The sequence below is a fragment of the Cucurbita moschata genome, unplaced genomic scaffold, assembly GCF_002738365.1.
Source record: "Cucurbita moschata cultivar Rifu unplaced genomic scaffold, Cmos_1.0 Cmo_Scf00026, whole genome shotgun sequence".
NCBI lineage: Eukaryota > Viridiplantae > Streptophyta > Magnoliopsida > Cucurbitales > Cucurbitaceae > Cucurbita > Cucurbita moschata.
This window is the reverse complement of record NW_019268542.1, coordinates 2,911,437-2,927,283: the sequence shown is the minus strand read 5'-3', so window position 1 is coordinate 2,927,283 and position 15,847 is coordinate 2,911,437. Positions and strand designations below refer to the sequence as shown.

At 34.5% G+C, this 15,847-nt stretch overlaps 1 protein-coding gene across 1 annotated transcript; it reads left to right on the top strand.

The window, feature by feature from the left end:
- Positions 1-1,475: 1,475 nt before the first annotated feature.
- LOC111462107 lies at positions 1,476-5,034 on the top strand. Its single transcript, XM_023105794.1, has 5 exons — positions 1,476-1,632; positions 2,738-3,040; positions 3,110-3,286; positions 4,508-4,614; positions 4,857-5,034. Exons 1-5 carry the CDS (start codon positions 1,498-1,500, stop codon positions 4,987-4,989), a joined length of 855 nt encoding a protein of 284 aa, XP_022961562.1. The 5' UTR covers positions 1,476-1,497; the 3' UTR covers positions 4,990-5,034.
- Positions 5,035-15,847: the final 10,813 nt, after the last annotated feature.

The window sequence follows — 15,847 nt, the reverse complement described above, 5'->3', positions numbered from 1 at the left end:
CGAGATAAAAGGATCATTTTTTATTTATTTGTTTCAACCTTTGGATCTGAAGGACGTCGAGTTCTCTCAAACATATTCAAATTTCAGTTCCATTGAATGGTCGGATGTAAAGATAAGGTTGATTTCATAATATTGAACGGTTGGGAATTCAAATTTGATTTCATAGTTTCTTCAATGGCAGTTTCGTACTTAAGTGAAACTTCAGGAGAATTTTTGTAATCTACCCGTTTTTATTATTTTATTTTTATTTTTCTGAAAAAAAAAATAAAAATTTTCTAAAAATTATTCATTTTCCCCTCTCTTAGCATCTTAAAATTCCTTCTTAAATTTAAAATCTAAAAGTTCCTTAAAAATTAAAAAATGATCCTTTTATCTTTTTCGCTTACTTTTTCGTTTTCATTCCTTCTCCTTAAATCCTTAAAGTTACTTTTTAGGGTATAGAAATGACTTTGCTTAAATGTCTTAGTTCCTTTTCTTGAATCCTTTGAGTCTTACATGAGCAACCTTTTCTTATTGGAATTAATTTTCTTCACATTGGGGTGTTACATCATCAATGGAATAATGTGTCAACATGATATTCAATAGCACGACATATCTTGTAATTACAACATATCATAAAATATTAAGCAAACATTAAACAATCCTAAGATACGATATGTACAAGGGAAACAGGCACGTGTCGTTCATACTTCAAGCAATTTATTCAACCAAACAAGGAGTGATCATTTTGGACTATGGTAACCTTGGGTATACCTTATTCAAAGTGAACGTGTTGAAGAAGGCAGCAAAGGTGTTGAAGCAATCAATGGGTCCTCGACATACATTTTAGGGATCATGAACTTTCTAATGTGAGCAAATCTATTGAAAATTCGATCAAAGGGTGTAGCCACTAGTGCTCCTAACCGATGTAGACTCAGCGAGTCAAAACTAATAAACCTGGATACATCAATACATGTCAAGACCGCCAAACTACCCTAGAGACCTAGAAAACCACCACAACAACCTTAGAAGACAAAGGTACCTCATAGGACAATAGCAGTTGATACAATGTCTACAAAGTTTCCACTTTTCTTTCGACTCCATTATAGTACCGTTGAGATATGCGTGAGGCTAGTCAGGGATATCTAACTTAATTGTTTGCTGGATTAACCAACACAATAGATCCTTCCTATGGGACGATGTTGATCATGCCAGTAGTCAATTTAGCTTTTATAACCAAGTAGGTTAGCGGCTAGGATTTGTTTTTAAACCCTTCTTCTATATAAAAAAAGAAAATCAGTGCGTTACCGATATGAACATAGTTAAATTGTTAAGATATAGAGGTCAAAAACTCGAATCCTCCAGCTTCTAGTGTCGGTTCAATTTAAAAATAATAAATAAATAAACCCAAAAAAAAAAAAAAAAAAAACCCATCTAGCATTGTCTATAAAAGGAAGTTGAGGGAAAAATTGGGGTTAAAAAGAGTGGAGAAAGAATCAAAGAGGATCACAATTTGAAATGGATATGAAAAAAGGAGAAGAGAGTGAGAAGAAAATGTATTTTACTTCAGAGAATGGTGAATCTTCAAGCTTTCCTATAATCTCCGGCGCCGACAAGCTTGATCATTTCTCCAAAACTGGTACCCTCCCTGAGGTAATTTCTTATTCATTCATTCGTTCATTCTCTTCGATAGTTTCAATGTTCATATTTTTGTTCATGTATTCATTGGCGATCGTGTGATTTTCCTTTGATTTCTTGTTTAATTTCTTTAAATTTCTCTTCAAAACCAAAACCCTAAACTTAATAATCACTACTTCAACATTCTTGGGTTTGAATTTCACTGAAAAATCGAAAACCCTTGAAATGATTTATGAGAATGAACAAATTTTGAAAAATTTAGAGTCATTTTGAGTTATTTTTAACCTAATTGAGGCGAACTAGGGCTAACTTGGCATTCATCTTGTTTTCCTCGCCAGATCGAATCAAAGAAAACCCTAAACTTAGTTTATCACAATTTTAAAGTTCTACTAATCACTATTTCATCATTTTTGGATTTTTTTTTTATCTTCTCTCTTTGAATTTCAGTGAAAAATTGAAAACCCTTGAAATGATTTATGAGAATGAACAAATTTTGAAAAATTTAGAGTCATTTTCAGTCATTTGTAACCTAATTGAGATGAACTAGGGCTAACTTGGCGTTCATCTTGTTTTCTTCGTCCAATCGAATCAAAGAAAACCCTAAACTTAATTACCACAATTTAAAGTTCTGCTCATCACTACTTCATCATTCTTGGATTTTTTTTTTCTTCTCTCTTTGAATTTTAGTGAAATTTGGAAAACCCTTGAAATGATTTATGAGAATGAGCAAATTTTGAAAGATTTTGAGTCATTTTTAACCTAATTGAGATGAACTAGGGCTAACTTGGCTTTCATCTTGTTTTCTTCGTTGAATCGAATCAAAGAAATCCCTAAACTTAATTATCACAATTTAAAGTTCTACTAATCACTACTCCATCATTCTTGGATTTTTTTTTTCTTTTATTTATCTTCTTTCTTTGAATTTGAGTGAAAAATAAAAAACCCTTAGAATATGATTTATGAGAATGAGCAAATTTTGAAAAATTTTGAGTCATTTTGAGTCATTTTTAACCTAATTGAGATGAACTAGGGCTAACTTGGCATTCATCTTGTTTTCTTTGTCGGATCGAATCAAAGAAAATCCTAAATTTTAATTTTTTTTTTTTTTTTTGTTGTCTAGGGTGAAGAAACAATTGAAGTAGTGCTAAAACTTCCAGCACTTCGGCTATCTTCTCTACTTGCAGCAATGGAATTAGAAAAGGATACAAAAATTTCATTGCCACCACCATTTACAAATCTCCCAAGTATCTTAACGGGCCATTCATTAATCCCTCTCCCACCCACAAGTGAAGAACAACAATACAATAATCCATCACATGAAAGAACAATCACCTCTGGACCAAGTAGTTCTTCTTCTTCTGAGCTTCCCCAGCTCGTGTTTAATGGAGTTCTGGCTCTTTTCCTTCGAGTTGGATCATGGCAGGTATGATACAAGATTTTAATTTGAATATGAATCGATGGGTTTGGTACTCATTTTTCATTTTTGTTCTAGGTGGTGCCCAAGAATGATGGTGATTTGGTGCTGAAATTTGATTATAGAAACAAGAAGGTAACTTGGGAGATTGTGAGGGAGGGGCCTTCCAAGCACAAGATTGAAATTGATTGGTCTAATATCATAGGGATTGAAGCTGCCATTGAAGATCATAGACAAGGAATCCTCCAACTTGAGGTTAGTTTAATTTTCTTCTTTTGATTCATAAAAATTTGTATCCATTGGGAGTTTGATGTTTGGATAACCCATTTCAAAATGGAACTTTTTTGCTTACATATGAATCTATATTGAGATATCAATTTATTTTAGGGTTTCTTTTTCAATGTTGTTTTGTATGTAAGAACATTGTGTAAATTGATTTATTCATAACACATTTGGGTTTTTAGGAACCCTTTTTAATGAATGATTTGATTTGTAGAACAAATTATGGGTTTGTTAGTATTGAATTCATTCATACATATTTTGTATTAGTTGCTTTTTAGATTATCAAGTTATTGTTTGGAACCCTTTTTGAATACTAATTTATATATGAAAGTATGTTGAGTTATCACTTTCTTTTAGGTTTTTTTTTTTTTTTTTTTTTTTTTTCATGAACAAATGAGTTGTTCTTCTTTTGCATGTAAGAACTTTGTATCCATTGATTGATTCATAACCCATTTAGTTTTTTGTTATTAAGATTAAGATTTAGATGTTTGATGAGTTTTTCTTCTCAAAGTAGTAATTTCGATGAAAATGTGTTTAGATAACACTTTCTTTAGGGTTTTCTTTTCCTTCGTTCAATGAATGCTTCGATTTGTGAATAGTAATACGAATAGTATTGAACTCATTTATATATCGGTTCTAAAGAAGTCGTACAATTGAGAAATCGTTAATTTGTCCGAAGATTAGAATGTGCAAAGTTGAAACTTGTTGTTGAGTGATAGCAAATAAGAAATCTCGTAGATAGTTTGATTTTTAGAACAAATGGTTTGACTCTTCTTCTTTACAGATTTAGAGCCATAGGAAATCTCTAAGTGTATTGTCTTGAATTCATTCTTATGCACGATATAGTATTGAATTCATTTATACATTAGTTGTCTTGAATCCTCTTTAAAATAATAATATCTTACCAGAAGTCACTCAATCGAAGAATCGTTAATTTGTCCAAGATTAGAACAAATTTATACAAATGTGTAGTATTGAGACTTGCTATTGTTGAATGGCAGCAAATGTGAAATCTCATGGATTGTTTGATTTTTAGAACGAATGGTTTGATTCTTCTTCTTTACCGATTTAAGCGTTTTACGTAGCAATTTTGAAACCCTAAATTTAGTATCGTCTTGAATCGAAGATTATATATATATATATATATATGTGTGTGTTTTTAGTTCTTAAATCTTTGTTATAATCCTTTTGAAGCTGCAAAAACCACCAAGATTTTACAAGGAGATTGAGTCCAAACCACATAAGCAGCCGAAATGGGCAGATGAATCGGATTTTACAGATGGGAGAGCTTCTCTAAACAGGTAAATCATCTCAAAAAGGAATGTTGTTATGTACTTAACATTATAGCTTTAAATGTCATATGTCACAATTTAATTCATTATTACTCAATTTCGATTTGAAATTCGATTCACATTTCCAAACATAAAAGAAAATTATTCGAGTTCGATATTCAAACTTCAGATTGAGAGTTATGTTCAGGTTGATGATATGTTTCGTGTTTGTATATACTAATATTGTGAATTGAGACTATCGATTTTTGTAGGAGATACTTTGCTGTGTTTTCACCGGGAGTGCTCGGTACACATTATAAGCGACTAATGAAAAACAAGCATTTGTTAGAAGTAAGCCAAAAGTCATTTCCAACGACTCAATCCCCTTATTTTCCCCAGCTTTAAACTCTTACTTTAAGGATGTAAAGTTGATAGTTTATTGAAACTCATCATGTGAACTTGTGTTTTTTTTTTTTTTTTTTTTTTTTTTTTTTACTTCACCATGGTGTTGAGTAGAAAGTTTATTGAAATACGAGATAATAATTCAGAACTTTTTCAATAATAATGATAAATTTGAACAATAATATACTTTTGTGTCAACTTAAGCTTACTTTATTTGGATGAGTATCTAGTTTAGAAATGGCACAATGTTTTCAATAACTTAAGTTTAGATGATGATACTAATCATTTCAATATGATACTCATAGACTCACCAACTTAAAATGGTCAAACGTTGAATCATTTCAATTTGTAGTGATGGGTAATGTTGTCACCCCAGATATACAAATAGCGTGGAGGAGGATGATCACTATGTAGTTTAGCTCAACATTCAAGATTACAAGAGTATAAGGGTACAAGGAGGAGAATGAGGTGAAATCTCATATCAGGTGGGGAGAGAGAACGAAACATTCTTTATAAGGGTGTGGAAATCTCTCTCTAGCAGACGCATTTTAGAAATATTGAGGAGAAGCTTTGGGGAAAGCGAAGAGGACAATATATGGCAACAAACATTGAGAAGCCTTAGGGAAAGCAAAACACAAACATTGAGAAGCCTTAGGGAAAGCAAAACATTGAGGGGAAGTCTTGGGGAAAGCAAAGAAGACAATATATGGCAACAGTGGGTTTGGGCTATTATAAATGGTATTAGAGTGGTATCAGAACCGGACATTGGGTGAGGTGCCAGTGAGGAGGTTGAGTCTCAAAGGGGGTGGACAAGAAATGGTGTGCTGCAAGGATGAGTCTCGAAGGGGTGGATTAAGGGGTCCCACATCGATTGGAGAAGGGAACGAGTACCAATGATGACGTTCGGCATCGAAGGGGGTGGATTGTGAGATCGCACATCGGTTGGAGAGGAGAATGGAGCATTCTTCATATGAGTGTGGAAACCTCTCCCTAGTAGACGCGTTTTAAAAATGTTGAGGGTAAGCCCAAAAGGAAAAGCTCAAAAAAGACAATATCTAGCAATATCTGCTAGTAGTGGGCTTGTACTGTTAGCTCAATGAGCTAGACAATTCTAATTCAGCAGGTAATGAGTGAGTAATTCACTTTGAAAAGAAAATTTATCTCTTAATTTCAACGGGTATGCATGCATATCGAACCTTGATAGAGGGTTTCTTACATATTTTTAGGTAAAGACAAGTGTGATGTGAGACTAAAAAAAGGTTGCTAGTTGAGCCTGTAAATTTATAGATTATGGAAATTAGAAGCATGTTAAAATATTTAGCCAATCAATTTACAATACCTTGACTATGATTAATGTTATAAGTCTCGATCTTAGATTACTTTATGAAGATTGTTAGAGGTTAGTCAAATAAATCTCTAATACTAAAATTGTCTCGAGTAACAATAGTATGCACAATATCGTAATAGTTGATAAAGGTAAATTGCCACTCCCACTATATTTATATAATGTAGAGTTTAATAGTGAATTGTCCGGTCCTCATTGTATTGGATTGAGTTGGATGGTATAAGGTCGTGTTCTAGAAGATATGATTAATGTCGTCAAATTATTATGCCGGGACTATTTAGAGGCTCTCTAACTATCCTGTAGCAACAAACCTATTCCAAAAGACAACGATCAACATAATATCGAGATAGTTAGCCTATACATGGGTTTCACCCCACGTGGTTATAACTATACTGGAACAGCTAGAGAATCTCCAATTAAGCTTCAATAATGAACCATCTCATGTGACAGAATCTCCAATTAATCTTCAATAATGAACCATCTCATGTGACAGAGTCTGGATATGTTTTAGAGTTGGATTACTAAGGAGATTGTGTCTCACCTATTTACGCTTGTCCAAAATTAATGTTCTGAACCATAGAAAACTCAATTATTGTGATAAGCTAACACCTATGATTTGGAGTACGTAGAGAAGCTAGATGATGGAAACTCAATCAATGAAATACGACCTTAATTGATGTAGGCTCAGAGAAGCTAGATGATGGAAACTCAATCAGTGAAATACAACTCTAATTGATGTAGTCTCAAAGAAGCTTGATGATATGTTCAGGAATAAAAAAATCCTATTATGAGCTAAGTTAGGTATCTCTTTTGAGATTAATAAACTTAGATCAACTATTTGAGTCTTAACTTCAATGTGATTATGGTTGACGACTTAAGATAGAGAATGTAAATTATTGTCAATGAAAAATATTTAGATATAATATTTCATGATACTGGTCTGGGAGGAGGTTAAAATTGAGAAAAATTGAGGAGAGGTTAGATTTTGGGCAGAGTGACCGGTTCAGTTGGATCACCCATGTCATTATCTTCTTCCTCGTAAAGGAAGAAGATAAGTGTTTCTACTTTGCACAACCGTTTGAAATGCGACTCTTCCAACCTAATTGTAAGTGTTTCTCCCTTCAATTTCTTCATGAAACTTAATGGAATATTAAGTAAGAGCTAGAGATCGATTTCAAACCCAGAATATTCTGAGTGTGGTCGATTCTGAAGCTTTTCCGAGATTAAATTCTTTGTCAAAGTTCTTCCTTATACTTCCCTCACCCTAAAGGATTTGTTTTGGAGAGATGATTTTGTGTGTATGGTTAGAATTTTAGAGTCAACTGCCTCGGCTACAAGTTAGCCCATATGAAGAAAATCGACCTTCGTGGACAATGCAATCTAGGCCTTATTAGGTCTCGTTCCTTTCATGAAAAACGCTCTAACTTAATCCTTTATAACTAAAAGAATTCTTAATTTTGGACAAGATGGACTAAAGGCAAGTATTCAAATTTTGTTGTCAAAATCCTCTTGAGATATAATTCAAAATATTCAAAATGAAGATACGATTGAAAGTAGTTGATTCAAATATTCAAACTTACAAGATTTTAGGAGATTTGAGGAGATTGTTAGTAGATTTGAATTTATCTAGATTTCCATATTTTATGGTCCAGTGTATAATCCTAAAAATACTGTAATTGTGTAACCCTGTTAGGCATTGAGTCAGTAGACAATAATAAAGCACCGCAGCTTTCATCTATTTTATCTATTCACTATCCCTTTTTCCAACAATTTTGGTATCAGAGCCATGTTCGTTCAACACGAGGGTGAGTGATTATTTTCTTTTACAAAACAAAAATGACAGTAGCTGATTTTTCTTTCTTTGCACCGTTGTTACCAATTTTTAATGGTGAGAAATATGAGTGGTGGAGCATCAAGATGAGAACCTTGCTCAGATCGCAGGAGCTATGGGATTTGGTGGAGTACGGGTTCGTTGATGTATTAGAACCCACAATAAAAGAAAAGGAGAGACTAAGAGAAACCAAGAAAAATGATGCCAACGCTCTATTCATTATTCAGTAAGCAATTCATGAGACTATTTTTTCACGAATTGCAGTAGCAACCACATCAAAGCAGGCATGGTCAATTCTACCGAAGGAGTTTCTAGGAGATTCAAAGGTCATAACAGTGAAATTGCAATCTCTAAGACGCGATTTTGAAACTCTACTCATGACGAATGGCGAATCAATTGCTGATTTTTTGTCAAGAGCAATGACAATAGTCAGTCAGATGCATACCTATGGAGAGAAAATCTCAGACGAAACAATTGTTGCAAAGGTGTTGAGAAACTTGACTCCAAAGTTTGACCATGTAGTGGCTGCCATAGAAGAAGCTAAGGATCTATCGATACTCTTCGTTGATGAGCTGATGGGCTCTCTTCTGGCTCATGAGGCAAGAATCAATAGATCATCAGAAAGGAACGAAAAGAAGGCACTACAAGTGAAGGAGACAGCCAACAACGAAAACAGCGAAAAAAAAAATGTTCGTTTAGCAAGTAGAAGTCGTGGAAGAGGAGAATTTCGCAACTTCCATGGTGGTCGTGATAACAGGGGTAGATGGATAAATGATGGACAAAGGTAGTTCAACGAGACAAGTAATATAAGGAATGTGATACAATGTTACCCTTGCAGAAGGTATGGGCACACAAAATCTGATGGTTGGTATAAAGATCAACAAATGAATTTTGCAGCAGAAAATGAAGAAGAAGAAGAAAAGCTTTTTATGGTGTGTACTAATATTAACGCAAAAGGTGACTTATGGTTTGTTGATAGCGGATGGTCGAACCATATGACAGACACCAAATCCTTATTCAAAAAGCTTGATGAGACGCAAAAGATTAAGATGCAACTTGGAAATAAAAAAGAGATGCAAGTTGAGGAAAAAGACAGTGAAAATTGAAACCAGTCATGGTAAGATAAAACTCTTTGATAGTGATACAAAAGAGATTACGGTTGAAGTTTCTACAGATGAACAGACAAGGGTCAACTCCAATGCATCTCCTAGTGCCTCCACTGCAACACAAAATCTGTCAAATTCATCATCTTCAACATCACTAAATAGCGGCTCTTCTCTTGAAGAATTTTCAGATGAGACACCTCCTAAGAAGTATAAATCTTTAGCTGACATCTATGCATCATGTCAATTTGCTCGTACTATTTCAGTCCCTATGAGTTATGAAGAAGCAGCTGAAAAAGAAGAGTGGAAGAAAGCCATGGTAGAAGAGATGCAATCCATTGAGAAAAATGGAACAAGGGAGATGGTTGACTTACCAAACGAAAAAAATGCAATCAATTTGAAATGGGTGTTTAAGACAAAATTTGCACCAGATGGAAGCATACAAAAGCATAAGGCCCATCTTGTACCAAAAGGGTATGCACAACAACAAGCAGAATTGCGGTGGCCTGTTTATCAGTTTGATGGAGATTTACAAGAAGAGGTTTATGTAACACTGCCAGAGGGATTCATAAAGGAAGACAAAGAAACAAAGGTGTACAAGCTGAGACAAACATTGTACGGGTTAAAACAGACATACTTACGAAGGCTTTGTCAAAAAAGAAACCTCTGTTCTTGACATCTGAAACTTTGAATCAAGGGGGAGTGTTGAGATATAATTCAAAGTATTCAAAATGAAGATATGATTGAAAGTAGTTGAGATATGATTCAAATATTCAAACTACCAAGATTTGAGTAGATTTTAGAAGATTGTCAGTAGATTTGAATTTATTTTCCATATTTTACTATTTATGGTTCAGTGTATAATCCTATGAATACTGGAATTGTGTAACGGTATTGAGACAGTAGACAATAATAAAGCACGGCAGCTTTCATCTCTTTTATCTATTCCTATCTCCTTCACTATCCCTTTTTCCAACAAATCCTACCTGAAAATGAATTTCTTCAATTGGGCATGCTCTTAGACTTATTGGTCTTCGAGGTATTCTATGAAAATTTTCATTGGAGGTGCAAAAGTCGATTGGGGTAGGTCTTACAAGATGAATTTGCATGTAGCCTCAAATTGAATCTCCAAGCTTTCTCAAGCTTATTCAATGGCAGATTCAATTGGGCGTATAGGTTAGGGGGCACTATCAATGCTTGCTTCCTTCACCAATCTTGTGGGAAATCTTATTTAGAAGGTGTAAAAATAAGTTTGAAAGGAAACGGTGGAATATAGCTCTCAAATTTGAAAGAAATTCTAGAAAGGTATACCCTAAAAGTAAAGGTTTGTTTCTCGTACTTGAGGGCACGTAGATGCTTGATTCTTGTTCCAAGTGAAAGTCCCTACTTCAAACTTTATAGAGGAAGTTTAAATCCACATTGAAACCTTAAGAGTCATCACGAATTTGAAGTTGAATTTTTTTTTAAAAAAATAAAAAATATCTAATATGATCCGGGGCTCGCCGACCTTCATTTTGAATTTCAGCTGTCAAATTTGATGAGTTATACATCCTCTAAAACATATCAAGATTTGGTGAAGATCGAAAGGTGGAGTGAAAAGATATCATTGATTTTGTGACAGTAGCGAATAATATTTGTTTTTCATTTTTTTTTTAAATCCAAACAAATTCTAAAAAATTCATACCCACTTCATGAAAGAGTGCTTGCTTAGCATATCTACCTCTCCAATGAACAATAGTTGGTTTTGAATGAAACAAAGTTCTCAAGCTTTCTTGATGACAAAGCAACTGGATTGAAGAACTAACATGAGATAAGTCAAATGACCTCATTTTTGTTTAAAATTTTATTTATCATCTTTGAATGTACTTCATGTATTTACCTATAGGACTGACGTCCCAATTTTTGTGCCCGTGCAATTTTTGAACGCTCCTCCTATCTTCATTGACAGTCAATGAACATGTGAAAAAAAATATAGTATAGAGCGAACATAAAAAAAAATATTTAGTAAATAAATTCATCATATCTGTTCGAATAGTAAGACGTTATCTCGTGAACAAACCAACCATGCAGAATGTTTCTAGCATTCATCAGAGTGTGTCATGAGTGCACAGTATTGTTGGTCGCGACAATATCACATGAGTAAACTCTATAGGTGAACAATTTTTGTAACATTTCAAATACATGCAGTATAGTGGATGTTATTGAAGGTTCGTCGTTAATCATTCATTTTTTAATAACTAGGAATAGTTTTGATTATTTTAATTGTAATATAACGTTATCCATTGTATGAAAAATATTAGATTATTAGAGTATATGGTTGGCATACAAGAAGATTATGGTCAAGTAATAACCTAAAAGTTTGGGAGTTTAATCTTGGTAATACTATTGTTACGACCAACTTTAGAATTGTTAAAAATGATTTAATCCAAATGATTCATAATGGATCTGTGGGTAAGGGTATCATTGTCACGACCTGACTTTCGAGGGCTCGAAACTCGAATCGTGACTAAAAGACAAAAGCAACAATAAAAAAAGAATCCGATAAAATTTAAAACTGAAAAAAAAAAAACAACACCAAAACTAAATCAAGTTATGAGGCGATGTTGTTTGAAATATTACAAACGAAGAATACAATTATAAAAGAAAATACAAAAGACTCCAAAATGTAAAAATAGACTCATGCTCCGGAACGACCTCCTTTGTGACTGCACAGCTCTCGAATGCTCCTCCACCTCGACCGGCAACCTGCAAACACCTGACAAAGAAAGAGGAAAAGGGTGAGTATATAAAGTAAGCAACCTACTTGTAGTCTCTGATCATATCCTTAACCTAGGAAGTATCTATGGGTTTTAGGAAGTTAAGTATCTATGGGTTTTAGGAAGTTCAGGCCTAGGTTCCAATGCTATTTAAGCAACTGGGTACCCCAATGTTTCGAGCGGGTCTTTGAACTAAAACGTATGCCTATGGGTCTATACCAGTTTTTCAATCTTTCTTTTTTATGATTTAGGTGGCTTGCCTTGCTTGTACAGTGAATGACCAGTATTCTAGGTTGAGGGGCGACCTCATAAGCTATGCGACATTATGGCTGAATCTGAATCTAAACAACGATGTGAGCATCATCAATGGGGGTTAGCTGATGAATCCTTCTATGGGATCATAAAGTCGCCAAAGTTTGGGGGAAGCGATCCCCGTGTACCAGTCAGCTACCAGGTCAACCTATGTGGTCTCGTGTTTCCCACTCAGGGCCGGATTTATGGCATAAGGATCTTGTTCATGAGATCCTTGACCATTTTCACTAGGTTTGGACACATGTCACACTACCCTAACCGGCGACGCCTAGCTCCTCGATACAGGAACCGTAGTAGAGTCTTGAGGGTACAGTACCAGAGTAGAAAGGGTAGTGGACAAGTTCGTGACACTGTTTACACTGCTATAGCCTAATGAGCTACCTTGGTCATTCATGGTTGTTGTGGAAGTCTACTAGTTCTTAAAGGTTTCTAGGCGGTTTAAATTTTGTCTCTCGTTTCAAGAATATTTGGGGTTAACTCCTAGGGCCAAACCAATCTTTGGGTGCACACAAGTTTAAACCTCTGATCACTTGAGATCCTGAGGTGCAAGGTCTACTGAAAACATACTGACTTGAGTCAACATGTAAACCTCACTAGATGTAGTGCGTCCTAATCTTAATTGAGCTCTCTCATGCATGATTTACTAGGGAGATATTCTTATCAATCACCTAAGCACGTAATCCACAATTCAATTTCACCTTAGTCATATCTAGGAACCGAGGAGGTTTATTGGGTTCCTAGGGCGGGTAGGTGGCTTAACACGGACTTGTGTCTCCAGGATGCTCTGTTCTGACTCCTCGAGTCTTTCTCCTCTAACCGTCGCTCACGATCTTAAGGTGTTCAGTCTATTAGAGGTTTCCTGACCTAGGTCATCGTCTAGTCAACCTAACTCTAACGCCCTAGCTTGTGCAAATAAACATGCTCTACAGGTAGAACACAAAGTCAAACACCTCAAGCTAACACATATTGTGTCATGCACACATATAAGAAAACAAGCTCAACAGGGAGATAACATCCATCAATCATCCGGAGCACAGATCACAATAGTCCATCCTCCTTTCTAACACAATGAAAAGCATACAAAACATCATTCATCACAAATCTTATCATAGAGACATTTTTGTAATTTATTACATTATGCATAACGTACTCATCCATATTACCTAACTCGTATTTTAGTCATACATATTCTCTTTCTATCTTAGCATAATACATAACACAACATGTTTCTCCGAAATCTCAACTTAAGGACATAACGATAATAATTTAGGAGCATATCTTAACATAATACATAACACAACAATAATTGTTAAACACTTTTCTCATCATATTTCAAACAAAAAAAAACTTATAAGAGAAACAATTGGAATAACCTAAATATACGAGAGGTTCAATTAGATGAAATTGACTCAAAACCAAATATAACTATAAAAAATTGTTACAATTGTTATAAAAGTAATGTTTTATAATATATTTGACATATGAATGTATCACTAAAATGCTACTTCATACTTGAGACTAAAATGCTACTTCATACTTGAGATCCAAACATTTAGAGATTCGTGTTTTTATGTTGAGTTAGTCAGAACTATTGTACGAAATATTCATATATGTAAAGGTGATGTAGCTCAAATGGTAGAGCGCTCGCTTCGCATGCAATAAGTACAGAGATCTATATCGTAGGAGTGCACCACAACCGAATGGAACTAATTTGAAAGGACAACTTAGTCTATAAACTCCAATTTATGCTTGTTTGAGATTCAATCGATTTTCTGAAGCTGGCATTAGATGAAATTGACTGAAAACCAAATATAACAATTGTGATAGAAGTAATGTTTTATAATATATTTGAACACGTCAATGTACCAGCTATCTCATACTTAGAGATTAATTTGAGTTAGTTAGAATCATTGTACAAAATTTGTACGAAATTTTCATATATGCAAAGGGGATGTAGCTCAAATGGTAGAGTGCTCGCTTCGCATGCAAGAAGTACAGGGATTGATACCTTGCATCTCTAGTTACAAAATTTTTTCTTAACATATTTTGAGGATATTATTATTTTGTATGCGATTCCCATTGAGTTATGAACTTTTGCTTGTGAGGGCTTATTTTTTTATTTGAATGAGTGACAATAGTTTTATGGTTGTTTATGGTCTACCTAGTCACTAGATGGTGCGAGGTACTAGTCTGAGTAGGGCTAGATCCTTTCCATAGTAGACGCGGTTTAACAACTTGAGAGGAAGTTCGAAAGGAAAAGACAAAAGAAGACAATATCTGCTTGCGGTGGGCTTACAATGTACTTTTTCCAACCGATTCAATATACCTATCATTCTAATTTTAGGATTTAAACAATGGATCCCCACCCTTTCATTGACTTAAAAGGAACTTTGTTTATGGTTGTTTATGGTCTACAGTCAGTGCGAGGTATTGGTCTGAATAGGGCTAGATCATTTCCAGAGTAGATGCGGTTTAACAACTTGAGAGAAAGTCCGAAAGGGAAAGACAAAAGAAGACAATATCTGCTTGCAGTAGGTTTGGGCTGATATAATATACCTATGAGATATCTCAAAAGTCACTTCACGAACTTCCCAATTTGTTCTTCTCAAAACCTGTAACAACCATAAATTTTCATCGAACATTTTCTTAATCTTGCTGCAAAATTTTAATGGCTGGGAAAATTCATAAATAAATTGAACTTCACATGAGTATATATTTTGGTAATTTGTCATTTTTTCTTATTAATAATTTTTTGAAAAGGCCAAACTTTTTCTTAAAAAAACTTATTCATTGTTCGCCATTTTTTCTCTTCTAAAACACCTTAAAATTCATTCTCAATAAGAGATTAAAAATAAATAAATAAAATTATCTTTCTTTTGGTTCCAATCCTTAATATTCTTTGTTACATTAAAGTAATTTATGTCTCTTGTCCTTGCTTGGATCCCTTATTTCTTTTGTTGGATCCTTTAATTCTCACCCGAGTACCTTAAATATAATTTATTTTGCCCTTACGTGTTGTATTACAGATATTGCACACAGTCATATCTAGTCTGATAGGACAAGACCTTTGCCTGCTCTCGTGTTGTGTAAGCTATGTTTTCAATTCTTTCGCTCGTGAATGTCAACAGCATAAGAAGCAAGCCTTTTATACAGATCAGTTCTCTCTCCCAAGGTCAATCTCTTTTTGAAGTTCAGTTTGAAGGTGGAGTTTCCATTCCGAAGTTTACGTATACGGATTGCTCCCGGCTCGGAGAAGTTCATGCTTGATCTGAACGCCCTTACGAGTTGGGTTGGAGGATGAAAGCCACTTTTTTATGGCATGACACTACAAGGTAATTCTATAAAAAAGGACAGAAAGGAATGACTATCTATAAAGAGAGAGGCTTGCACAGACATCCCGAGGGTAAAGAAAGAGATTAGACCAGACCGTCCCTTTGAACTCAAAGATCAGACGATTAGCCGTGATATATTAAAATTGATCGACGTTTTATATAGGAAAAATTAGAGGGATCAT

Coding starts and splice junctions, on each gene's coding strand:
- LOC111462107 (XM_023105794.1), top strand. CDS start 1,498: ATGGATATGAAAAAAGGAGAAGAGAGTGAGAAGAAAATGTATTTTACT. Junction 3,041..3,109: donor TTCGAGTTGGATCATGGCAG/GTATGATACAAG, acceptor TTTTTGTTCTAG/GTGGTGCCCAAGAATGATGG. Junction 3,287..4,507: donor AAGGAATCCTCCAACTTGAG/GTTAGTTTAATT, acceptor ATCCTTTTGAAG/CTGCAAAAACCACCAAGATT.